The sequence below is a fragment of the Panicum hallii genome, chromosome 7 (genome assembly GCF_002211085.1).
Source record: "Panicum hallii strain FIL2 chromosome 7, PHallii_v3.1, whole genome shotgun sequence".
In the NCBI taxonomy this organism is placed as follows: domain Eukaryota; kingdom Viridiplantae; phylum Streptophyta; class Magnoliopsida; order Poales; family Poaceae; genus Panicum; species Panicum hallii.
The window spans coordinates 47,304,217-47,329,859 of NC_038048.1; the positions used below are offsets into that span (position 1 = coordinate 47,304,217).

Here is a 25,643-nt window from a genome sequence, read left to right on the forward strand (position 1 = left end):
AATATCGTCTTCAGGGGGACACTAACATGTACACTAGTGCTGGATGCATTTTTCTTTCTACTGTAGGCAGTTAGAATCTTCCTCTCCCTTTTGATATCTAGTCTTCGCCTCTTCAATACTTCCTTCAAGGGCATGAGATATAAAGGGCTACGAAGCAGGATGTTTTTTAGTCAACGGAGGAGAGCATCCCCATCTGAATCATTTTATTATGGCTCCTAACAGCCCGTATGCTAAATAAAATTTTACATCATTTGCCTAGTATAAGGTAATTTATAGCATGACCACAAATAACAACATGTCCTAACTCAAGAACTTGAATGTGGCATAACTACAAATAAAAGAACTACAACTCATGACATCAGGTATCGAGTTTGGAAGCGACAAGGCTGATAAACTTGATGTGCGGAGGTAGGCACCTCCCTGCGCATCGGGCGCAATGCTTTCGCTGCACATTCGTCGTCGCTTCGAAGCCCAGGCCAAGTGTAGGAGGGATAGAACGGTAGCAACAATGCCTCCAAGGAGGTGAACAGCGCAAGAACATCGTCGTCGTCGAGATCGCATAGATTCCGGCAAGGCTTTCGCCAGCGACTCCACCGACCATGTTCCTCGCTGCCCTCAGCGGCTTGCACGATGCAGCGAGGCACACCACTATTGACCATTGCTGCACCCCCACTGTTTGAATCCTCGGTGATTCGCATGAGCAGCAAGGCGTAGCGTCTTGAGTTGTAGCCATGGCACCGCCCCAGGTAGAGAGCAGCACGACATGGCCGAGCAGGGTCGCCCTCGTGCTGCAGAGGGCTCACAAAGACCAATGCTATTGACCTGCCACCCCACGAAAGCCTCTTTAGAGGGGCATCAACGCGCCAGCTCCACGCGGCAGCCGCACAACTGCGTCGGCCACCCCCTCCAGCTAGGCAGCACATGGTGCCGGACCTGGCTCCACTGCTCGCGTTACACCGCCGCACGTCGAAGCCGTCGCTGACCACCGCCGCCGGCACTAGCACCCCCGTTTCTATAGTGTTTGGATCTGCTGTCCCGGGCGGCCGCTGTAGTTGCCTCCATGGCCGGCGCGCGGCGCATCGGTGAGCAGGGGCGGGAGCACCATAGCCGATGAGAGAAGCCCGCCACCGTCTTCCCAGCAGGCACACGGGTTTCCGGTGCCCTGCTTTAGCGGTGGCGAGGTGGAGAGAAGGGCGGGAGGGGGGTCGTGGCGGCAGCGGATGGAGGGTGGCGGCGGAGGACAAGGGCCCCCGAGTCGCCCTGTGAGGATTCAAACAGCGGGGTGGCCAGACTTATTTGGAGGCAGGCACAGATAAAAGAGTCTTGTTCTCAGGCGACGATGCTTGTGAACGTCGAGCTGGCGATAGATAATCTAAAATAGACGGTTGATAGCTGCCTCTTCCTCCTTGTAAGATGGCCATTGTAGCATACCTATTGAGTTGAGATGGTTGTATCGGGCTTTAACAGAGTACATGCCAACACCCAAAAGAATTTCTTGCATCAACGATGATGTTTTGATCAACTCATCGGGATTCCAGAATGCACGTGTGCTGTATATGTCCTTTATGTATAGAAAGGACTTTTTTTGCCCTTAACTTTTTTGAGAGGAACTTTCCCCGAACTTCACCAGAGTCCCGTGTAATAGCGGCCTGCAAACCATATGTGATCCACTTAGTATAATATCTCTTGGATGTTAGATGATCTAGTGATTTTAATCCACTTATATTCATCGGAGAGAGATTATCACGTGATAAAGAGGGTAAAATAATCCCACCAACGGTATCAAACCATGGATGCTCAAAGGTGTCCATTATTATAACCTAAGGTCTCCTCCAAATGTTAGAGATAGTTGCTAGCTCATACCATTAGATAGTGTAAGAGATATGTCCCCGAATAGATAGAGTCAAACACTAGCTTATACATCTAGATTGGTCCACGTATCAACCTTACTAATTTAAGGTTTAAGGATACGTGCACAGGACTATCTCTCGAACAAAAAATAGCTTTTCTTTCTCTCTCCTTTACGTAAGTTATAAAAACCTGATGTGGCTGACTCACCTCTTTTTGAGGAGGCCTAAGTGAAATATAAAAAAGATGAAACATACCACGGTTGTGTTTTAACATATGCTAATGCAAATCGCAAAAGAGAGTAGTTTCAGAAGGGGGAGAGAGGGAGAGTCGCATGGAAAATCACGTAAAGATAACAAATATATATATACACACACGAGCCGAAGTAAGTACCGGTTTCTTTTCTTGTCCTGATCCATCAGCTCCGGAGCTTGTCGATATGCGACTTGGCCTGAAGTAATGCAGCAAGCAATTGTGGAGAGCGCAAGATCAGAGCCTATTTTGAAAAAGAGAATCTACGCGGAACCACACCAGTATAGTATATATGACGACGATGACCACTTGAGACGCGACTTGTGTTGGTTTCTGACTGTAACTCGTAACCTACTTCCTCCAACAAAGAAAATACAACTCTCGCTTTCTAATGAATCAAACAATTTTATTTTTATCAAATTTAACAATAAATTACTAATATTTATATCTTCAAATAAATTTAGTATAAAAATATATTACATGATTAATCTAATGATACTTATTTTGCAACATAAATATTAGTACTATTTTATATAAATTTAATTAAATTTAAAATTATTTAACTCCTTAAAAAACGAGAGTTATATTTTTTGAAGATGGAGGGAGCATTTATAATATGCTGCAGGCCCACGTATACGATGGTTTCTTCGGCCTGGTGATATTGAAGCCTACCAGGCAGGCCTTGTGGTTGGTCAAGGTGTGTGGACTGGACTTTAGGAGGTGCTCAGGTCAGCCTTTCCCCCCCTTTGTTCTATTGGGATTCATCTCTTCAACCTTCCCTCTAGGCTTGCACCTGACTGCCCGCGCCTAACCCTCTATTTTTTACATTTTACCATTTTATTGAAAAATTTACGTTTAAACCCCTGGAGAACGAATTCCCAATTTCGAACCCTATGTGTCGGTGTCGTGAGCTATGGCGCCGAGGTAACCCGTCTCGGCGCTATGGACATAGCGCCGAGCTCCCAGCCCCCAAGCTGACCTGGCGCTGAGGTGGCACGGCGCTCAGCGCTGTAGGCCACGGCGCCGAGCTCGGCGCCATGGCGCCAACCTGAGCAGTGACGGCGGCAAGTTGGCCAGCGGCCATGGGGAGGGCAGCAAGGTGGAGAGCAGCGCGAGCGACGCGGGTGCTGGGGATCTACGTGAAGAGGAGAACCCAACCATGGGTGTTGTGTACGAGGAAAACCGGCCGGGCATGGCTAGCGGCGAGCTGCAGCTCCAGCCGGCGGCGAGGCTCGGGAACGGACGCGGAAACAACACGAACGTGGAAGAACAAGGGGAGCACGAGCATCATCGGCTCACTTACAATCGATTTAAGCTGTTGGTCGTGTGGAAACAGTGGCCGGAGGTGCAAGTTCGACGACGATGTGGATCTCGGGCGAACTGGAGGCCGGCGGCTGGAAGACCTTTGATTGCTGGCGAGGTGGGGGTTGGGGCTGGTGTTGGAGGGGTTGGGGAGGGAGCTAGGGAAGTGAGTGAGCCTCGGGTGTGGTGGATTGAAATCCATGGAGGGAATCAAGCGGATTTGGCCAACAATGGTGAGCTGCTCGAGCTCTCTCAATGGCGTCTGGAGGAAGAAGACGCTGAGCGAGAGAGAAGGAAGAGAGTAGGCACTTCCTTGGGGAAGAAAGAGAGCAGGCACATTCTCGCCTTCGCAGCGCGCGATGCCGACGATGCTCTCCTCATGGAGCCCGATGTTGAGAAGCAGGCGGGCCTCGCGGTGGCCGTGCGGGATGTCGACGAACTCCTGCATGCTGAACACCCTCTCCATGGCGATGCGCTCGGGGTCGTAAGCAAAGACCTTGTGCCGGCCCGTCGCCAGCAGAACCTTCCGTCCGGCGCTGCATAGCAGGATGACAACCCGCTCCTCGACGAACTCATCGCTTATCGCTTGGGGCAGGTTCTGCAAATTGATCGAGCAGTGCATCGACCATGAGGCGCCGCCGCTCCATGTGAAGAGCGCACAACTCTCGGCGATCGACGATGCTGCACAGGGAGCCGTCGAGTTCGGCGAGGTTGCCGATGCGCTGCACTAGTGACGGCGGCATGGGCACCCACCCGGACTGCTCGGCGCCGACGGAGAAGGACATGATGGGGTGCATGTTCGGCGCCGGTGAAGCTGTCCAGCTCGAGCAACCAGGAATGGGATCCGCTGAGGAACATTGGAGGCAGGCCGGCCACGAAGCTCGGCACTTAGGTTAGCACCAAGCTCGGCGCCGTGGCCTATGGCGCGAGCGCCGTGCCATATCAGCGCCAGTTCAGCTTGGGTGTGGAAGGTCGGCGCCATGGTTCATGGTGTTGATACCTGTTACTTCGGCGCCACCAAAATTAGGAATTTGTTCTTCAAGGGTTCAAACGTGAATTCATTTTCAATAAAAGAGCTAAAATGCAAAAAGCAAAAAGTACGGCCAGCCCCCTGCGCCTCCGTCGACCGCTGCCCGCGTGAGCCTCCGCCGGTCGCCTTTGCGTGGGGCCGCGCCTCCGCCCCAGGCCGCGCCGTCGCCTGCCCCTCGACTCCCGCGGACCCCTGCTGGGAGCTGGCTTGCTCGGGGCGGGCCCGCGCCCCGCGCGGCCGCGACCTGACCCTGGCCGCTCGGCGCGGCTCCGCAGCCCCGCACCCGGCGGTCACCGTCCAGCTCCCACCGCCTCCCGCCCGCCGCCCCGACGCGCGCGCACCTCGAGTGGCAGGGGGCACGGGCACTAGCCGCAGCAGGCCAGCAGCTATTCCGGGTTCCGGCATCTAGCATCCCCAATTCTCCAACCTCCACTGCCCAATTGCAATCCCCTCACGGGTGTGTACTGCTCTCTCTCTCTCTCCCCCCATATCTCAAACTCACTTCTGAATTCAGACATTCAGTGATTCATTGAATAATTGGTGCATCCATTTTTATCGCTGCTATGTGTTATCAGGATGTTTAGCCCTGAAGAATGGGAATATTGTTGAATTGAGCGTATTACGGGACCTTTTGTAGCTATATTGTTGTAAATTTAGTTACCAGTGATTGTGAATGTTTCTTGTGGTACTTTTGCTCTGGATATTTTTTTTGTTGGGAATGGGAATACCCAACTTTGAAATCCTGGTTCTGCCAGACTTAGATATTGGCCCTAGGCGCGTGAATTCACCAGCTTGCGTGCACACTGATCCCAGTCCTTCACAATTTTAAATGAAAGTTGTCTGATGAAAACGTATCTCTTAGGTGTTAGAGAACTGGGATTCAATATTGTAACTGAGATCGATCAGATGACTGTAATTTCAAACTAGCCAATTTTGGAGCAAAGAAGGATTTAGAACCCACCCTCTGTTCTCCACAGGTGCATCGAAGATGCCGCAGGTAATGGTGGTGGCGCGGAACTTCATGGATATGGTGGCTGCTCTGCCTGCCTCCAAGCTTGATATGCTCTATGACTCGGCCTTCATCTGTGAGGCTGTACTCAGGTCCAAAATTCACATTTTCTGCAGTGCATTATTCGTTCTCAGTGCTTTCATCATCTTGATCCAGTTAAGTTTGCAGGTCACTCCCACCACTGGCAAAGAAATATGCACTGCAGATGTTGTACGTGTTGGCACCGGTGACCGCTGCAGCTATGGAAGAGTGGGTGCTCAATGAATATGCTGCCAAGCATAGGGTTGCCATTGATAAGCTGCTCCAACTCAGGGTCTTTGTTGAAGTGCGCGATAGGTAAGACACCATCCATCTCCATGAGATACTGAGCATTTTTTACTTGAACTATGAGCAGACCATAACTCACCTGGACTAGATCAGTTATGAGTGGACTCAAAAGCGGTGATTCGCTGATATGTATCTCACCTTTGTTCTAGTGTTTTGATTTCATTTATTACCTTTTTTCTGCATTCATGGGAGATTAGATTTTCACAGATAGCAAGTTGCTAAATTTTCGCAAAAACTGTTTTGCCCCATGACAATCAATAATGCATGTTTTGTTCAAAGCAAGCAATATTCTGCACTTCAGCCACAAATTTGCAAGCTTCCTATCGTAACCAAGTGGCTTTCTCTGTGCGATATATTCATGTATGGAAACATGTGTTGTTGTAACAATGTATTAAATCGTGATACATCCTTCATTTAATCATGATAAAGTAGCAGTAATGCAGGAAGTGTGATCAGTATTTAGTATTTACATGCTCGTGATGGATATGTTGTTAAATTATCATCATGAGATGGCCATGTCTTTAGAGGAAAAAAAAAATTACACATGATTACTGATTGGTTGAGCAATGACACTTATAGATTCTCATGTTTCTTTACTTCGGCTTAAGATATTATCATATATTTCTAATGAAAAGAGGTTATCTTATGAAATATGCTTCAGACATGATGAGGGAATGTTATGTTTGAACATATGTATGGAATCCTTATGTAAATTGATGGCTTGGCACGATTCCTTATTTCTGATGATAATCACACTATTTTATTTAAGGTAGAGAAATGAGTATTGTAATGATTTGATTAATCATAGTGACTGGCTCTTTACTGTAGACTTCTCTGGAATGCTGCTAACTTATTACTAACTATTTACTGCTACATTGACTGCTGTGCTTAGCACCGCAAAGCATGCTGGTGCATGGTAAAATAGGCATTCCTAACTCTCATGGTTTTTCTCTGTATATAGACGAAAGGAGGTGAGCTACAAGATGAATCAAAAGTTCCAGGGTAACATGCAGAAGTATTTGGTTGATGGGTATGGTTTTCTCAACTACTCTTCTTTGTTTGAAATCACATGGGTGATCCTTTCTCAAACTTGGAGCTGCTATGATGGTGTCAGCAATACAGCTTTATGGCATGTGTTCTCCATAATGTATATACACACCAAGTTAAGACTTAGTAGTGATTATTCTGCCTTATGAAATTACCCTGTGCCCTGCTAATATCACTACCACATGGAAAAAAATTGAACTCTTTCCACATGGTGTTTTGCGAGCAAGAAAGTAATTCACTCTACCACTGTTTATATGAAAAGAAGATTGTTGTATAGTGGTCTGCACGTGTTCATTTTTTTTTTAAAAAACACTTGAATGATATTCCTTGAGCTGGTGACGTTTAACCCTTTTGTTCTATGAGTAATATTTGTGGAGCATATTAACTATTTATCATACCACTCTTACTTCATTTAACTTCTATTGCAGTGGAAGTTTACCAAGGGAACCGATACCATTAAGTGTTACTGGTAGATTGCCTGCATCAGCAGATCTGGAAGCCTATGCTCTTGATCAGTGGGAGGTTAGGATGACAATGCTTAACTCAGAATGTGTTTACCACGCCTCCTTTCCACTTTTCTTTATATCGTCTTTTCGCTTCCCTTGTCGAAACCGATTCTTAGAGTAAAGGCTTCCAGTGTTTATTTCCCTTAGTGAAGGCTTATACATATATTTTCTATTTTCTCTTGTAATAGTGCTTCTTGTTGCAATTGATCAATTCATCTCAAGTTGAAAAAGGGACAAGTTTCAGCTCCTCCATGATGAAGACATTTCAGCGTGGCCTTCTGAGTTCAAGGTTCCATCTTGTCACCTTGTCCTGACAGTTAGGTTAATTTCTTCTAAACTAGCGACTGTCAAATGCGTTTTTTTATCAATAAGTGATTGGCAAATTGCTGTAACTCTTTATTTCTTCTAGTACAATCGAATAATATATCCAATGCCATTCTCTACAATTTTATATAGCAAATCAGTAATACACTAAACAGACAATAGTAACTAGTAAATTAGAGTTGATGTGGTCTGACAACAAATTGATGTTGGTTTACTATTCTATTCCTGGATGTAAAACTTGATTAACTGATGATCCTAGCAGATGATTCAGTTCATTAGCTTGGTCTTCTTTTGGTTAAAATAGTCAAGATATTTGTTAGTCATGTTTAATGTCCATTACTCATGTGAATCATTTAAATCTCATATTTTCATCTGCTGTTGCATGTTGTCCAGCTTTGTTATATATGTTTGCTTCACTGATATAAACAATAATTTCAACAACGTGGTTTCCTGATTTGGCATGTTTGCAGGGATGGTGAAGCTCCAAAGTTGACTGAGAATGGCTTCCAATTTCTTGCGAGTTCTCAGCTTTCAGCTCTCATCTAATCCGATAATTGACATCTTCCATATTTGGTTCTTATTATTTTCTATTATACCAGCTGATGGAAACAAATGCACAACTTTGGTACATAATGAGAGAATACATTTCCTCTGCAGAGGTATTGGTGGCATATTCTTTTTATATTTATTTTAGTTCCCTTGGTGACTTTTATGTTGAATTCGTTGTTGATTATTCATGTTATTGAATATAGGAACGTGGAGTGGACCCTACGGAGCTGATATCATTTCTCCTGGAACTTAGTTTTCATAAATTGGGAGCGGTAAATTGAACTTTCTATCTAAAGATCATGTTAGCACATGTAGATAGTAGTCAACATTTTGTCCTTGGAAAAGTTCTATGTCCAGAGCACCTTGTCTTGTGGTGATACGGTACATGAATAGGAAAATGAAGTGCTCATAAATGAAATATACTAGAAAAGCGTCTTGAAGAAGTTGTAACTGTTCCACTTCATCTAACATGGCAGGAAAATCAAGCTTACTTGCCTGCTTAAGAATGTTTGAAAAGAAGTTAGTCATAGTTTTGAGTCTAATAAAATGAAATCTACCAGCTTCTTATTCAAAGTCTGCTGTCTGAGGTTGAAAATTCACGGCCATACTTTCTGTTTGCCTTGTTCATGTTTCAGGCTTATAGTTTGAACACTCTGACTGATGTCCAAAGAATTGCCATCAGGGATCTTGCAGAGTTGGGATTAGTCAAACTGCAGCAGGTAGAAATTCTATTTTTTCCCCCACCCCACTCCTGATCTTCTTGATGATAATGACGAGTACTGAATTTCAGGGTCGAAAGGATAGCTGGTTCATTCCTACCCAATTGGCTACAAATCTCTCAGCAAGCTTGTCAGATTCATCATCTAGCAAAGAGGTTGCATAATATATCTTTCCCTACTGCAACTATTTATGTTTTCCAAATCTTCTCTGTAACCTCCACCTACTTGTCCCCTAATCAATGATCAGGATGAAGATATGTTTTACATTTCATCTAAGAGTTGATATTGGTAATGTTGTGGCAGGGCTTTGTGGTTGTGGAGACAAACTTTAGAATGTATGCATACTCTACTTCCAAATTGCACTGTGAGATTCTGCGCCTTTTCTCAAGGTACACGAGGGTCCATATGAGTGACATAATCTAGTTCCTCAATCTACCACTTTTTCATTAAAGCTACAGCATGGTAGTTCACTACCTCCTGTTCGGGAATTACTTGCTTTTGTCATGTTGCATGCAAAGAGAGCAACTGATCTGTCATAACTGCATGGGCTCTGTACTCTTTCTTAAAGCTTATTTACCTGATGCACTTGAGTATAGGCCAATTCAGTTGGTCTGGCATTCCCAGTAGACTGGTCAGTGGTTACTGTTGTGAATTCTATGCAGCTGCTTGTGTATTTGTGCTGTCGACCTTAACAAATTAGACTGCACAAGCTAAGTTTCTAGGGTAATCCAGTGCTATATCTGGTAAAAAAAAGTAACTTAATAAAGCCATCTATAGACATCTCTTGGAGGTGCTAAGCCCTTCAGAATTATGGTGCCATAGCCCGTAGGCGGCTTGTAGATCTAGCTCTTTGAACCACCTGCATCTGAAAATAATTGTTGCCCCCTTTGCACTGTTGGCTGTAGTGCATTAGTCCATATGGCGCTTTGCTGCCTTGTGCTATTGCCTTGCTCTATAGATGGCAAGGAGGAATTATTTTTAGCATCCTACTCAGATTTATTTGAGGTTCCAATATCTGGAACAGAAAATTTGTTTCGAATGAGTCCAGCTGGCAGGTTTTGTACTCTTGCTCTAAAGGCTTGATTATAATGGCATGGTTAGTTGTTTGTGCACTCACTTTGAAATGAAATTATTGACCACATGCTTTTCTTTTCAGGGTGGAGTATCAACTTCCCAACCTCATTGTGGGAGCTATTACAAAAGAAAGTATTTATGGTGCTTTCGAGAATGGAATAACTGCTGAACAGGTAATGTCTAGAATCTAGTTTATACTACTTCCGTGCTGTTTTACTTTTGGAGCCCCTTTGGCAGGGCTTCAAAACCAGCTCCAAACCCGGCTCCACGTGAAGTCCTGCCAAACGGGGTGTATGCAACCGGCTCCACGGGTGAAGCTCCTAGAAACGCGCTCTCTGGAGCCCAACAGCAGAGGCGGAGCCAAAAAAACTGGCTCCCCCGTGGCTCCTCTGGCTCCTCCGTCTCACGTGTCGTCTTTGCCCTCCATTGCCTGTTGCTGTCCCCTAGGGGCCACCGCCGGCGCGCCGCCCCTGCTCGGCCCGGTAGGTGCGCGGTTCCACCGGCTGCCCCTCCACCCGCCGCCCCTGACATGGCCCGCCGCCTCCCACTCGCCAGCCGCCGGCTCCCAGGGGCCACCACCGGCGTGCCGCCCCCGCTCGTCCGCCTTCCTGCTGCCCGCTCCGCTTGCTGCTGCTGCTGCTGTTGCTCCAGGCCGAGATCCACCCCTGCTCTAGGCCGGCGTCCGGGAAGGAGGGAGGGCAAGGAGCTCGCGACCGGCGGCGGGAGGGAGGGCGAGGAGCGCGCGGCTGGCCGCCGGTGGCCGGAGCGCGAGGGAGGTTGCCGTGGGAGAGCGGCATGTGCGGCGAGGGAGAAGGGGATAAGGAGGAGAGATGATGTGTGAAAGGATCTTGGTGATTCCTGGAGGGGGGGAGGGTTTGAATAGGCGTATCTGAGAAACCTGAAAAAAATCTCGCAGCAACTAAATCTGTCGGAACTTCCAACACTGTGTTGAACTTCCGACACAGGACCGGAACTTCTGACAAAAGAAAAGTTCTTATACGAAATTCAAAATTAAACTTGAAATTGCAGAACCTGTCTGAATCAAAAGTTGAGCAATGATACTACGAGACTTTTGCAGGTGATCTTTACAAGCACAACAACTCGAGTACGTAGATCGGTACAAAACAAACTCTAGGTCAACAAGAACTAAATAAATGCAATAAGCACAAGACACAAGAGATTTGTTCCCGAAGTTCACTCCTACTAAGGAAGCTACGTCTCCGTTGAGGAGCTCACAAAGAACCGGGTCTTCCGCTAACCCTTTACCTCACTCAATCAACCACAAAGGAGGATTGAGTCACTTACTATGAAATCCATAAAGGATGGGTAATACAAACTTCTTAGGGCGCACACACATGAGAGGACGCTCAACCGGGCGATACCAAACCGTCTAGAAGCATGCTTAAAGAGTAACAAACGCGAATCAATGGATGGAGATGCTTCAAGTGCTCTTGAGATAAACTTGGCTGCCCTCACACTCAAATGGTTAAGTCTCACACCTCAATCCTGCTCTCACCCAAGCCCTAGCTCAAATCAACTCAAGAATCAGCTCAAGGAAGGATTCGGGAAGTGGAATGAGTGTTCTTGGAGGTGTTCTTGTGTGTGGAGTCAGCAGCAAATGAAGGAGGGGGTGTGGGGGTATAAATACCCAAGCCCTCAAAACTAACCGTTAGTGCCCAGAATAAGTGATTGTCAGAACTTCCGACCCTATTAAAAACAGCCGGCCGAGGACCCCCTGTCGGAAGAACCCAGTTACTTCCGACACCCTGTCGGAACTTCCAACAACTGCAGTAACACAAATGTGCAAGTGTGTGATTTGTGTCTCTCATAGGAGGTTAGCATCTCAATTAAGCACTTTGACATCTTCAAGTCATCTCCTCGCATCCCTCTTAATAGTACGGTGTTTCCTATAATCAAATTCAAAATAGAAAATATTAAAAGATCTTCTTTTAAGCTCAACACCGTCCTTTAAGCAAATTTGGCATCTTTTCTTGCTCTTTTTCATTTCATTGAATTTTAACCTGTCCATAACTCGATAAACTCATTAGCTCCTTAATTTTATATGTCATCAACACCAAAACCCACTTAGGGGGCCAAATGCACTTTCAATGTGAAGAAAAAATAAGAAGGAAAAAAATAGGAAAAATTAAGGGTAGTTTGGATAGTTTGGACATTTTATCTTTTAGACAATATAAAGAAGCCGTTTTGCCAAACATTTTACAAAATGACTTCAGCTCCACCAAAGAAGCTGCTCCACCAGAGGAGCCGGAGCTGGAGCTGTTTCTCGAGGAGCCATAGCCGTGCCAAACGGGCCCTTAGTCTTAAAATGCATGCAGTCGAGTATTCACATATATATAACTAAAAATGTAATGGTCATAGGTGTGTTTCAGATTATATTTACCAAAATGACAAGTGACTGGAGGTATTATTGCTACAAAATACATTGCATACATACACATGACCTTTTTTAGGACACTTTAATTTGAAGTTTGTGCCCACTAACATACCCAAACTTAATTGTGGTTATTTGTTGGGCACTCTGTAAATTTTGGTCACAGTTTTTGTCCACCAGCTTAGCTTCTGTTCTCTTTCTTGTCTTGTATAAAAGCAGCTACATTCAAAATCTAGCTTGCATCTTGTTTCAAGACTGATTGTCTTCTTGTTTTTCAGATAATTTCATTTCTCAAGCAAAATGCTCACCCTCGTGTTGCCGACAAGATACCTACTGTCCCGGAGAATGTCACAGATCAGGTAAGAAGCGAGAGTTCCCACTCTTTTGACAGCATCACTTACTCTGCAGAAACAGTACAGTGGAAAAGTAATTAAATACTCACCTATGCAGATTAGGCTGTGGGAAACTGATCGTAACAGGGTTGAGATGATTCCATCACATTTATATGAAGATTTTCCTAGCAAGGTAGACACAGTATTATCTGTACCCTGCATGTTTGTCCAAGGGCGATTGTCAGACATTTTTTACTTGCTTTCTGTACTCAGCGATTTTTCTCGTAAACTGACAGATTACCTAACTTTGCTCCCTTATGCAGGAATGGTTTGATCAATGCTGTGATCATGCAAGGGATCATGGATACTTGCTCTGGGAGGACCCGAGGAGGATGAGGCTGATTGTACGAGGGGAGTTCCACCCTGAAATGAGGGAGTTCCTCCGCAGGCAAAGATGAAAAGGGACCATGTGTTTGTTCTGGCACACTTCTTTATGATTGAAGGAAAGGGCCATTTTGGATAGAACAAGCAATTTGTGTGCATAAAGCTCCTCCACGCAAATGCCTTCCATTTATACTAGTCTGCCAGCATGTGTCTTGTCTCATACCCAGGCCACAATGTGTGCCCCAAAAATTTTCTAATCGAAAGATGGAAAAGAAGATGCAATTACGTCTGCAGATGGTTGCATACACTGTAGGCATATAAGCTTAGTTTAGATTACTGAAGGTTCCAGGAGTAGTGATATGAGTAACGCGACATTCTGAGTGGGTGACACCCGGGAGTGGTCTCTGTTTGTTTTTTTAATCTCGGATGATCCAGGGTCGAGTATCCTCAGCTGGTGGCTTGGTGCTATAAAACCTCAAATGACTCTGAACGATAAATATTTATTTTTTTGGTTTTCATTTCTCTAGACGATATTGACTCACTGTATTCGATACGTGGAAATCCACTGTTTTTTAATCATTTTTGAGAAAAAAAAGAAACAGAGCAGCTCTGTAGTCCGTACGCAACCATGCTGCCGAAGCAGCTTTTTTTTAATTATTAATATACAGTACAACTTAGACACGTGTGCTCGTCTCTATAAATGAATATATACAAATTCTATCTCATCTCTATAAATAGATATATATAAATTCTATCTCTATAAACATCTTCGAATATTGAACTGGTAAATTCTTAAAATTGATGAAATTATTACACGTATATCGCTGTCGACGGCAACATCGGCAAGCGCTGAGACCTAACGTATCGCTGAGGCTACACTAGATGCCCTTTAGCCGCTGCGGTAAGTAGCTGCAGGGATAGGGCAAATATTGGGCTGGAACTAGAAGTCGGCCCGGTAAAATCAGGCCCTGTGGCGTGCGGAGCGAGTCGACTTGGCTCGGCGGCCATTTCCCGTCCCATCCCCTCCCAGACCCAGAGGAACAACAAAGCACGCCACGTCGCCCGATTCCACTACTAGGGTTTTAACTCTCCCGCCACCACCGCCACCGCCGCCGCCACTCCCAGCGAGAGCCCCGAGTCCACGAAGCCATGGCGGGGAAGAAGCGCAAGTCCGGCTCCGAGAAGCAGCCGAAGCATCGCCTCCCGCTCGGCGCGGATGCCGACGCGGTCGCCGACGCTTCCAAGCGCCGCCGCTCGGGCGCCTCCAAGCAGCACCAGGCGGATGAGGAGGCGTCCATCCCGTCCTCCCTCAGCGCCAAGATCCTCCGCGAGGCGCGCAAGCAGCAGCAGGAGGAGATGCTCGCCGACTCTGGCGACGAGGGGCCCCCAGCCGCTGCCGCCGGGGCGGCCGCGGGGCCGTCCACGTCGTCCTCGTTCCCAGTCCCCGCCGCAGATGACGAGGAGGACGACGACGTCGACGAGTTCGACGGGTTTGACGCGCTGAGCGAGTACGACGGCGGCGAGGTGCGTGGCTCGCGAGAGTAAAAATGATTAACTAACTGCGTGCACAGTGGCTGGGCTTGTGTCTGAGATGCGAATTTGCTGGCTTTGTGGTGTTGGCAGGTGGAGATCAACGAGGAGGATGAGAAGGCCCTTGCTGCCTTCATGTCAAAGGACAAAGCTGCCGAGCGCACACTTGGTGATATCATTCTCCAGAAGATCCGAGAGAAGGACGCCGAGGTCTCAGCGGGTGCGTATGCCTTTTGAACTTGTTACTTCTCTCATATTTGGAATTGTAGCCCGTTCAGCAAATTGTGAGATATTTTTATGTAGCTCTAACTGCATTTTTTTGGGTATCAATAGAGAGTTAAGTGTGTCGCTAAATGCCAACAAACAGTGATTTGTTGATTATACAATTCCTAATGTTTGTATTTCTTTGCACAGAAGGACGGCCTCGTGTAAAATTGGACAACAGCATCATTGCGCTTTATAAAGAGTATGTGGCTGCCTTCTTGTTTACTGTGAAAGAAATATTGCATGTCTTCGACCCAGTGCTGACTTGTGTATATGTATGTAGGGTTGGGAAGTTCTTAAGCCGATACACAAGTGGGAAGATTCCAAAAGCATTCAAGCGCATACCATCATTGGAGTGCTGGGCAGAGGTGCTGCAGCTAACTGAGCCAGAGAATTGGTCCCCTAATGCAGTATATCAAGCAACACGCCTCTTCTCTTCGAACATGAATACGAAGAATGCTGAACGGTTCTATGAAGCCATTTTGCTCCCTCGCGTTCGCAATGACATAAGGCAGAACAAGAGGCTGCATTTTGCGCTCTACCAATCACTCAAAAAGTCCCTTTATAAACCTGCAGCATTTAACAAGGGAATTCTGCTGCCCCTCTGTCGGGTAATTGTTCTCTTCAGAGATCAGCATTTAGTAGAACATAAGGCCTATCAGTTTCCTTTATAGTAACTTGCTGAACTAAATCTCAATTGTTCATTTGGACGGTGAATGATTGCATCTCTTATTTGGTTATACAACATTGTTAAATTTCTGGTAAAAAGCATTTCCCCATGATTGGTGATTGAAAGGAGTTATATTGTACAACACAATTTGAGAAATTGAATGATAGCTGGTTCTTCTTCCATCTTTTGTTATGTTTATTACTATCAGGCATCTTTTTTGTCTATTACTCCCTTGTTCTTAATTTAGTCCAGCAGCACAAATGAGTTATTGCTTCACCCTTTCCTCGTCCATTTCATAAGCTCTCCTAACTGCAGGAAAGGAATTGCACTCTCCGTGAAGCAGTAATTATTGGGAGTATTATCCAGAAAGTTTCCATTCCATTTCTTCATGCAAGGTCAGCTGAATAGTGTATGTCATTCATGCCCAAGATGATTTGAGTTAGTGTCTCATTTTTAATTGGTATTTGGATTGGATGCAGTGTAGCTCTAGTGAAACTAGCAGAGATGGAGTACTGTGGCACTACCAGGTAAGTGAGTCACATCAGCATGTTTTGTATTCTTTCATAGTATATTAGTATTTTTTGCATCTTTTTTCAAGAGCTCACTTCGATAAAATGCTCAATCCTTTTTCATCAGAAACCATTTGTTATTGAATGAACTATAAACTTTCTATGTATTAATTCATAATAATATGTCGACATAGCATCTACAATCTTCATCAAAGCTGTTAAATGTACATGATGCAGAAAGTTCACCATAGTCTTTGCTTTATTTCTCATTTTTGCCTGTACTTTCTTCTACATTCTCTGCAACCTTAGTATGCTAAATGGTTCCTATCATTCTGTACAGGTCAACAATCCACCAGCATAATCCCATCTTATATGTAGACTGTGGTTATTATGTGTAAAAAAATAGAAGTTTCTGGCAATTCTGCGTATGATCTCCATTTGTCTATCACATAAGATAACATGATGGACTAAATTTATGAAATGCAATGCTGTTGTTTCCACGAATAGTGTGCCCCCTTGTTTGACACAAGGGTGCATGATGTTTACTTGCTAAATGTAGCGCATCTCTCTTATTGTTTAGTTCTTATTACCTTGAAGATGCTATAATCTAAGCCCTGTCTTGCAGTTACTTCATCAAGCTACTTCTAGACAAGAAATATGCTTTGCCATACCGGGCGCTTGATGCAGTGCTTGCTCATTTCATGCGGTTTCTTGATGATGAGAGAGTCATGCCTGTTATATGGCATCAATCACTGCTTGCATTTGTGGAAAGGTTAGTGATGGATGTGTAGAATTCAAAGCATGTTTTTGCTATTCTGAAACTGTTCATCCTTTTCTTCATGGTATGGAGCACTATAATTTCATGCTTCAAATATGATAAGTTCCCTTATGTTCTCTGTTCCATTAGTTTATGCATGTCTTTGTTTGCTGGGACAAAGTGGTCCCTAGAAACTTTTCATTCAGAATTGTGCCTGTGTGGTTGTATAGTCTGAACGTGTTCTTTGGTTTATATGGCTCCAGCCTAAAAAATTCAGAAGTGTGCCTGTGTGGTTTTATAGTCTGAAAGTGCTCTTTGGTTTATGTGGCCCCAGCCTCTGAGTTCCAATGATGAATGTGATGTTGGTTTCCAAGTGTCCTTGCTCACTGGTTTACTCATATACTTCACACTAAATTTTTTATTTTTGTGACAGATACAAGAATGAATTGGAGAAAAAGGATAAGGAGAAACTTGCACGCTTGTTGGATCACCAGAAGCACTATTTGGTAGTTACTTTGGTCCTATCATTTTATAAATATGCATGGACATTAAAGCGCTGTTTACTGAATTATATGAGTTAACTGATATGTGATAATCCCTGAAATAGAACTGATATGTGATAATCCCTGAAATAGGTTACTCCAGAAATTCGAAGGGAACTTCGGGGCAGCTGCAACAGGGGTGAAAAAGATAATAATCTGCAGACTTATATCCTTGCAGTGCATGCCTTGTTTTACATGCATTCTATACTCAGTTGAATAGAAAAAAAACTTATTTTAATTTTGTGAGATTGAAAATTTCTGCTACTCAGTTCTTTTTTCTTTAAATGAAATGCTGCTCAGTTATATTTATTGATATCTGTTTAGTCCTTGATTATTTTCCTTAACGTTTTGTTCTTACCCTCGCCTATCTCCGTTATCACAAAGCCTATTGAGGAAGACAAGTGGGACGTACCAGAAGTGCCAATGGAGGAGGATTAGTCTGTTCGAATATTTTTCCACAGCTGAGTGTCATTCCCCATTGTCAATTTTTGCACAACTTTATTGAGTAACTTTATATATAGAGAATTGCTGTAATGAACATTTAAATGTTTGAAATGAACTTGCCATTATTTCAAAAAAAGAGAGAAAGAAATGAACTTGCCATGTAAGATGTCCTAAACTCTATATGTTGTGGTGGGGCCGACCTGGAAGGCACATGTAGTTACCTGGCGCCGTTCATTTATTCTTAGCCAAGTGATAGGTACCTCATTCTATGCAATGAGATGAAATTAAGCTGAAAGTTACAAATACTATATGGTCCATCAACCACTGTGGCCCCTTTAGCTTCTGCCCATGTAATGGCAGCTGAATATTGGGCAGTGCTTCTATCCGTTTCTTAGGAGGAAAAGGGGCGCGCTCATTGTGTTGTTGAAACATTTTAGGATTCGGGGTTTGGTGGTGCCCGGATCCGGTGAACATAGAAGAAGTTCCGGGGTGGCAGGGTAGCGGGCGGCTGCAAAGGCGAGGCGGAGGGTGGTGGTCTGGTGGAGGAGGCAGTGCGCGGCGGGCGGCTGCTAGGCGCAAATGCCTGAACCGAGGTAGAAGAAGATACGGAGTGGGAGTTGATCTCAGCCCCTCTATTTCAGATCTCAGTCCTCTCGGCTCGAGTCCAAATGGAAAAGCAGCCGTGCCCACACACACCATCCGCCCACTCCTCGGCTCTTCCGCTATAAAACCTCGCCCCTGTCTCCGTCGACGACGAGGCGGCAGCGTAGATGGCCCTCCCCTCCAACAACAAGCAGTCCAGTCGATCGCAACAACGTACTCGATCCGGCCAGCCATCTATGATCTATGGTTTCGTCAGTATAGTTGTGGGTGTGTAGGCGTAGATTGGAATGATGCTTCTTCCTTCTTAGTAGACCAGGTGGATCTATCGGAGGAACGCATGCGGGTTATGCATATGCGGAGGAGCAGGGCAGGCCGGGGCATCAGGAGGAGAGGGCGCGTGCGCGTCGACTCCCGGCGGCCAAGCTCTCAATCTTCACCATTATTTCCTGTTATCCCAAAGCCAAAAACCACATGAGTCGTGAAAAGTTGGGAAAGTAACTGTTACTGTACCTGCATTTTTGTATGCACACTACTTTACTTTTATGTACCAGACTACTACATGCATGGTCCTGGTCCTTGAGTAAACACTAATATATATATATATATATACTGATCGGTTTGCACTTTGTATTTCTTCAGTACATCCAAATCATTGCATCTGTGCTGTGATCCTTGATCCTGTCTCTGTGCCCAAATCATCTCTCTTGTGCACTCTTCTCTCCCTCATCCTATTCACCGGCGAAGTCGTGCATGGAGGGACGCATTTCGACCGAGCGGCTAAAGTCGATCGGAGGCGGCTATCACACAGCAGCCGTCCATCGCCTCCCTCCTCCTGCAGCATTCCCCGGACAGATCCATGCCTGACGTTAGAGGAGCGCTTGAGGGGCACGCCTAGAAGGTACAGGAGAGGGGGAGAAGAGAGATGGAGCTCAAGCGGAGAGAGATACGAAGCTGACACACGGGCCCCACATGTCAGATCCATGTTATTGTCCAGACAGCATCCATTCCCACCAATATATTATCGGAGCCTTGAGGCAGGCTCATCAAAACTTGAGCTGCAGCAGGTTACAGAGAAAAATAGGAGGTTTGTTTATGAAGAGGTTTTGTGACTACGTATTTGAACAAATGGATCTCCGTGATAGCTTGGTCGTTGCTTGGGCAGCCGGCACCGCCAGAGTCGTGCTTCTGCCTTGCAGCTTAGTATCAACCGTGGATGGGAGGGGGTTTCACCTCTGAACATAACATCATGTATGTGTTTCCATAGCTGCCAGGCGCACAGCAGCAGGTATGTTGAGTAGCGAGCTTCTGGCAACGCCGTTGGCTTCTTCAGTTGCCAAAGCTGTGTAACAATTAGCAAGTTCAGAAATAGTGGATATGTAGTTTGGAAGTTTGGAAACCTAAATCATACCGCGGGATAAGTTTAAGGATATGAAATGCATTTTACTGTAACGACCGAGAGCACGCCCGCAACGACGGCGACCGTATACCATCCAGCCACCAGCCAATCGTTGTGGACGTCTACGAGATGATGGCACTCATGGGTTCAGTTGCAGTATGGATCCGAAGATCAACTTTGGACCAGGACAACTGGTTTACGGCGTTGGCTGATGGCATGAGCTCAGACAGTGCGAGAGGTGCTCGCTCCTTGGCCATCCTAGTTATCTGGTCCATTTGGTGCGAGAGAAATATGAGTATCTTCCACGACAAGGAGAAGACGCTGGCAACGTTGGTGGACGAGGTCAAGGAGTCAGCAAACCTTCGGTGTTCTGCGGGGGCAAAGCATATGGCTTTGTTGGTTGAGGGTAATATTAGCGAGTAATCCCTTTCATTTTTCACGTTCCTGTTGTGTAACTTGGTTTTATTGAAATGCTTCTCTTCTTATTAATTAACGCTGGCAAGGTTCCAGATCTTTCGAAAAAAAAGATGGCACTCATGGGTCATGGCAGCCGGGTGAAGCTGTCAGCGCTAGCTTCGGAAAGGAGGGTCGGCGTGGGCAGGGTTAACCTGCGCATGATAATCTTAATTACTTACGCTGTATCACTTAGAACAAAATAAACTTAGATGACCATAGTACTTATTATGCCCGGACGAAGCAGAGATTTATTATCCCATCAATAAAAAGTAGAGATTTATTTGTATGCAAACGTCTCGAAACTTAATTTTACGTATTAGTTCCAAATTGTAGTTTGTTTAGATATGAAAACAAACTTATCTAATTTCGACCAAATTTAATAAAAAAAATTATAATAATATTATAACACTAAATAAATGCACTATCAAAGAGATATATATTTTTAAGGCGGATTCAATGAAACTAATTTGTTCTTTATACTTTTCTCAATAAATTTGGTCAAAATTAGGTAAGTTTGAGTTAGAAAAAAAAAGTTAGAATGAACAATATAATTTGGAGCAGAAGAATTGAGGGAGTACAAACAGTGACCGATATTTACAGCAAAAGGTTACTATGACAAGATTTATCATGGAAAATTATGCATAGCTTATATAAAAATATATTTTTTTTCACAAAGTTGCTAGTTAAGTGCCACTTAAACGAATCATCCATCCAACGGAAAGCCCTATTGTAGCAACAAAGTATATATGCATATAGAACAAAAAGTTACTAGTTCAGAAGATAACTAGGTCTTCCACTGCAGAATCAGTACAGTAATGCGATGTGAAAATATAGCACAATAATGCAACCTAAAAGCATAGCTATTCTGTACATCAGCAGTCTCGTCGTTGTTTTACGAGCATTTAATTTGCGACCACTTGCAGATCCGTTCCCTTCGTTTTTTCAAGGCTTCCTTCAAGGGCATGCGCAAGAGATCGTTCTCAAGCTTAAATTCGTAAGAATAATCTGGAAATAAAATAAGAATCCTGCTTCCAGGCGTCGCTGTTTGTAAGCGCAGAGCGAGCGATAGATAATATGTAGCAAGCGCTTCATGTTAGCCCGTTCCTCCTTATAAGCTGAAAGGAAAACAAAAATAGCATGTATAATCTACAGACTTTTTTCCTTTATTAAGTTTGACCACGATAATACCCCCCAAATATAATTTATTTATTGCTGATAAAATTATCATAAAAAAGCTAGCTCGAGGTCGGACCAACATATATAGCTAGGGTTCTTCATGTCACGTGTTTCATTCAATAGCATATATATACTTATATAAGAGGACGACAAATTTTCCATCTATTTATCTAGTGGTTTAAAGATGGAGAAATTTATACGTACTACTTGAGATAGATGGATGGACTTATTCATCCGTGTCGATCATGTAAAACATAACTAATTCTTAAAATATGCGAGAGTAATTATATATAGCTAGGCATCTGATGCAAAGCTAGATGTACAAGTGCAAAGAGATGGCTGCAGTGTTGGGGTTTTCTTATTAAGAGAAGAAAGCGGTGTATTTTTCCTTTTAAGGAGGACTTGTTGACGTACTCAAACTTAGAAAGAGAGAGGATCGAAAGTGTACATGTATTTGGAGAGGTCACTTGGGCTCCCACTCGGATCTGACCCATCGAAATTTTGCTTCGCTCTGATCCATGGGCTTCGAAGCCTCCCTTAGCTCCTCGTTTTTATATGTTGTATCGCTGCTGGACCTAGTCGAGACTGGGGCCAATACAGGCGTAGCTTGCGTTTTAAAGGGAGGCCCAGGGCCGGAGCATGTTAGGGCACGCACGTTGCTGCAGTCTAACAGGCGGTCTTATATATTGCCACGTTATCTCGAGATGACGTAACACACAATACATATAACGGATTGACTTATAAGTTATCTTATCTTATAGTAAATATATAATTTTATAATTTATGCATAGAAAAAGAAAATATTGTGAGTTGCATGGCAACAACTCGTACAATGGTAATAAAGTGATCTCATAGTTCTAAATTTTAGCCTACGAGAATGTTGTCTCGCGAAACAACCATCTTATTCTCTCTCCTCCCTCTCTCCCCGCTATCTAATAAAAAATCCTAACTAGACTTGCATAAGATGACCTATGAGACCGTTGGCGTGTAGCAATGTAGTTGCCCTTATATTATAATTTTACTGCTGAGTTGCCGTGCTGTACTCGTACTACGATACAACCCCTCCCTCTTTCCTACTGATCTATTTCTTGTTTTGGTTTCGATCAAGGCATTGCACGCACGCACGCTGTGTTTGGACATATAGAAAACGGCAGATCAGAGTATCAGACACGGCCCACGGGCTACATAGGAAGGACGAGGAGGAGCAGCTTTAGGACTCGATCGTGCTGAGACTAGGTGTCTGTCCGCTACAAGAGAAGTAGAGGCAGCGGGTCGCTGCTGGCTGGCAGTGGCACCCAAACATAATAATTGATACAGTATGAACGGAACGATGATCGTGAGGCTCTGAAACATGTCATGCCATTCATCAAGTAAAACTCCCGTTACTCGAGCACAATACACATCGCTGCACTCCTCTCGTCATCTCTTACCGCCAGTGCTACAAATTCTTCACTCTAAATTTCGCGATTACCACTAGCTATGATAAAAAAAAAACTTTCCGTACATTTTCCAGAAAGAAGAGAAGGGAGAGGGACGAGTGAGGAGAACAGAACAAATAGAAAACACATCGGTGTTACAAAAGGTTTGGAGGCAACTAGGCCGATGTGCATGGCACGTCTTCACGGCTCCCAGCGGCAGAGTCTGGACCAGTAGTTGGCTTCACTTCAGGAGGCGGCGGCTTGGACGGCCTGTTGGGCTTGATCTCTTCAACCTTCTCTGTTGGGATCTCAAACTGCAATGCGATGACACCAAATGAATGTTATGTTTCTGATGGACAGGTTAAACATACATAATAGCTATCCATACAGAAATTAAACCAAGAAGCAGCGAACATAAGGGATACGGTGATGTATGTATGTACCCTACCCTGTATCCACAACCAGACACGCAAGCATTGAAGCACTCCTGCAGGCAAGATTGAAGTTGTCAGAAAGACCAGCTAGAAATACAAACATTATTGCTCCTAGTGCTTGTGTCTGTCTAGCATAACAAAGTTATATGCTTCATATTATATTAAAAAAATGCCTTTGGTGCCCAGCTTCCTATGCATATCAAACAACAATTTGATATCAAAAGTGAACTGTTTTAGGCTAAGGGGTGCATAAAGTAGTTCAAAAATGGCATCATGTATATTTCTTCCTAACCATGCATTTGTCTGAACTTTTTTCTTTAATTGCAAGATAAAGAGAACAAATAAAAAATTGGAAATGTAGTAGAAGGGTGACAATAACTAGAATGGATGGTAAAATAAATGTTTGACTTTATTACTTCTACATTATGTAGCAACCAGATCAAACCAGTAAGGCGGTAAAATGAAGTTCTCACCAAAGAGTAACTATCCTGCCCTGGAGATCGATCAATGTAAGCACTCCACTGGCGATCTTCTAACACTGGATCCTTGTAGCAGATTTCAGTACATTTTCCTATGCCTGAGGATTTTACAGCGAGTTATCTTGCACGCTGCAAATACAGTGTTGAGAAGACACAACAATAGGCTACTATATGAGTCGATACAGGAAGAATTTTGCTCTCCTGAACCACAACACCTTGATTTGGTGACAGGAATAAAACTCTTCAAGATGCCAAAAACATGGACGCTGAAACCACACTGCTGAGAAGAAACAGCACTATCCTACTTTATAGTCCTCTATGAGTCGACACGGGCAGAATTTCCCCGTCCTGAATGACATCTTGATTTGGTGACAGAAATCAAACTCTTTAGAACAGTAAATTTGTTGAGCAGATTAGGCAATAGGATGACAAAATAATCCACTGCACAATCCACCAAGTACCAGTATCACCAACATGAAAGCCCCATCAGTTCATTTACCATTGTGAGTGTCATGTGTGCATAATCAGGGGTAACGACCTACCATGCACCAGTAGACGCTGAGCCAATTTTCATGAATATGAGCATACACGCCTAATCTTAATTAGCACCTCTATTTATCCTAATAACAGAGGCAGACGGACAGGACACAAAACCGATGCGTACGGCGTACCTAACCTAATGCTACGATCAGATTTCAATTGAAACAGACCTGAACAAGCAAGTCTGAAGCCAAACAATTTAGCTCTCAAACCAGGGGATCACACAACAGCAATAGGCATTCCACTGTAAGCATACTCACATTCTTCCCAGGTGTCGCCGTCCGTGTTGCACCCCTTCTTGCAGAACACCCTCCCTGCAAGCCAACGCCCAATTGCGTCAAATACCAAATGGCAGAAAGGAAAAAAGGAAGGGAAAAACCGTTAGTTTCGAATAAACGAGCCAAATCAATTCTTTTGCGCGAGAGGATGACCAAGATACTGACATGGGATCTGCACGAGGCTCGCGTACTTCTTGGTGCAGCAGCTGCCGCACGGCGGCGTCCAGTCGCCGGAGAACATCCTGTCCCGTCCGCCCTGGCCTGCCTCCGGCGCCAAATCCTCCCGCGTCCCGCACGGCCGGATGGGTCGGGGAAGCGAACGGCAGCGAGACTGCGGCGGCTGCCCAGGACGCTGGTTGTGGCTCCGGTAAGGGGGGGAAGGCGAAGAGCAAGGGGGAGGAAATGGAGGTGGAGAGGGAGCGACGGCGGCGGCGCGCTGTTCGGTTCGTGGTCGGTGCGGAGCAAATTGGGGAGGAGGTGCTAAGGAAATTCTCCGACAGGTCCCTCGATAACCGTTTTATATGTACGACACCCCTTGCTTCATGGCAATTTTGCTCAGGAATCAAGTCGGTCTTGTAGGTCTTTTTGGTAGGCATGGTCTTTCTATTTTTCAAATTCTAATTCTAAGAGATGGCATAGTATTTTTGGAGACAGCATGTACGCATCATTGCTGCCCTTCTTTGGGTTCTTATACTCCTTTCAAATAAAAAAATATAGTGCCGATATGGTGTTTCAATTTCAACTAATATGGTGTATACAAGAGCATATGGTGTTTCTGATTTTTTTTAAAAAGGAAACACATTGAAAAATAGTGCTGGAGATGATTTTTGAAATAAAATCTAACATTTTTGAATGCTTAGTCTCGCTATTTGAAAAGATAGCAACCAAAATGTACTTAGTTTGATTACATCACATGTAAAAACTGGCGAAATTCTTTTAGAAAATTTTTGAACCCTTTAATATTTTATATTTCAGAACGGAAAAAGGTCAGACATATGAAAGTTTCTACTTTACATGTATTACCTGACTGCAGCACCGCATGTCACATGACC

General features: G+C 44.6%; 3 protein-coding genes across 8 annotated transcripts; 2 read left to right on the forward strand and 1 right to left on the reverse strand.

Annotated features, from left to right (window-relative positions):
* The first annotated feature begins 4,513 nt into the window (after nt 1-4,513).
* Nucleotides 4,514-13,621, forward strand: LOC112900183 (general transcription and DNA repair factor IIH subunit TFB2-like). 2 transcript variants are annotated; one of them, XR_003230156.1, is made up of 16 exons: nt 4,514-4,889; nt 5,410-5,533; nt 5,610-5,777; nt 6,730-6,798; nt 7,244-7,337; nt 7,510-7,610; nt 8,116-8,161; nt 8,245-8,304; nt 8,398-8,466; nt 8,830-8,913; nt 8,985-9,068; nt 9,217-9,302; nt 10,070-10,160; nt 12,658-12,738; nt 12,835-12,904; nt 13,035-13,621. XR_003230156.1 is itself a non-coding variant. In XM_025968961.1 (16 exons), exons 2-16 carry the CDS (start codon nt 5,421-5,423, stop codon nt 13,167-13,169), a joined length of 1,356 nt encoding a protein of 451 aa, XP_025824746.1. In that variant the 5' UTR covers nt 4,519-4,889; nt 5,410-5,420; the 3' UTR covers nt 13,170-13,621. The 2 variants fall into 2 exon arrangements, 1 of the variants encoding a protein (XP_025824746.1); XM_025968961.1 differs by having other exon boundaries at nt 4,519-4,889; nt 12,830-12,904.
* Nucleotides 13,622-14,117: 496 nt separating this feature from the next.
* LOC112901502 (bystin) lies at nt 14,118-18,017 on the forward strand. Of its 3 annotated transcripts, none has more exons than XR_003230312.1 (10): nt 14,118-14,619; nt 14,719-14,845; nt 15,040-15,500; nt 15,875-15,954; nt 16,039-16,086; nt 16,694-16,840; nt 17,259-17,331; nt 17,461-17,533; nt 17,726-17,921; nt 17,959-18,017. XR_003230312.1 is itself a non-coding variant. In XM_025970433.1 (10 exons), the coding sequence occupies exons 1-10, from the start codon at nt 14,245-14,247 to the stop codon at nt 17,803-17,805; spliced, it is 1,383 nt and encodes a 460-aa protein (XP_025826218.1). In that variant the 5' UTR covers nt 14,121-14,244; the 3' UTR covers nt 17,806-17,947. The 3 variants fall into 3 exon arrangements, 2 of the variants coding, with proteins under 2 accessions (XP_025826217.1, XP_025826218.1); XM_025970433.1 differs by lacking the exon at nt 17,959-18,017 and having other exon boundaries at nt 14,121-14,619; nt 15,040-15,091; nt 15,173-15,500; nt 17,726-17,947; XM_025970432.1 differs by lacking the exon at nt 17,959-18,017 and having other exon boundaries at nt 17,726-17,947.
* A 4,762-nt stretch (nt 18,018-22,779) lies between these two features.
* Nucleotides 22,780-25,101, reverse strand: LOC112899000. 3 transcript variants are annotated; one of them, XM_025967333.1, is made up of 5 exons: nt 24,757-25,096; nt 24,574-24,627; nt 23,768-23,871; nt 23,249-23,347; nt 22,780-23,174 (listed from the first exon to the last, which is right to left on the reverse strand). In XM_025967333.1, exons 1-5 carry the CDS (start codon nt 24,830-24,832, stop codon nt 23,037-23,039), a joined length of 471 nt encoding a protein of 156 aa, XP_025823118.1. In that variant the 5' UTR covers nt 24,833-25,096; the 3' UTR covers nt 22,780-23,036. The 3 variants fall into 3 exon arrangements, with proteins under 3 accessions (XP_025823118.1, XP_025823119.1, XP_025823120.1); XM_025967334.1 differs by having other exon boundaries at nt 23,309-23,347; nt 24,757-25,093; XM_025967335.1 differs by having other exon boundaries at nt 23,035-23,174; nt 23,304-23,347; nt 24,757-25,101.
* Between the last annotated feature and the right edge of the window lie 542 nt (nt 25,102-25,643).

Bases quoted from the DNA above. Each gene is read 5' to 3' on its own strand.
- LOC112900183 (XM_025968961.1), top strand. From the start codon at position 5,421: ATGCCGCAGGTAATGGTGGTGGCGCGGAACTTCATGGATATGGTGGCT. The intron at 9,303-10,069 runs GTACACGAGGGT...TTTTCTTTTCAG, and splicing joins ATTCTGCGCCTTTTCTCAAG to GGTGGAGTATCAACTTCCCA. The intron at 12,739-12,829 runs GTAAGAAGCGAG...TCACCTATGCAG, and splicing joins CGGAGAATGTCACAGATCAG to ATTAGGCTGTGGGAAACTGA.
- LOC112901502 (XM_025970432.1), top strand. From the start codon at position 14,245: ATGGCGGGGAAGAAGCGCAAGTCCGGCTCCGAGAAGCAGCCGAAGCAT. The intron at 15,501-15,874 runs GTAATTGTTCTC...TCCTAACTGCAG, and splicing joins TTCTGCTGCCCCTCTGTCGG to GAAAGGAATTGCACTCTCCG. The intron at 15,955-16,038 runs GTCAGCTGAATA...GATTGGATGCAG, and splicing joins ATTCCATTTCTTCATGCAAG to TGTAGCTCTAGTGAAACTAG.
- LOC112899000 (XM_025967333.1), bottom strand. From the start codon at position 24,832: ATGTTCTCCGGCGACTGGACGCCGCCGTGCGGCAGCTGCTGCACCAAG. The intron at 23,348-23,767 runs GTGAGAACTTCA...TCTTGCCTGCAG, and splicing joins GGCAGGATAGTTACTCTTTG to GAGTGCTTCAATGCTTGCGT. The intron at 23,175-23,248 runs GTATGGATAGCT...ATCGCATTGCAG, and splicing joins TGCTTCTTGGTTTAATTTCT to TTTGAGATCCCAACAGAGAA.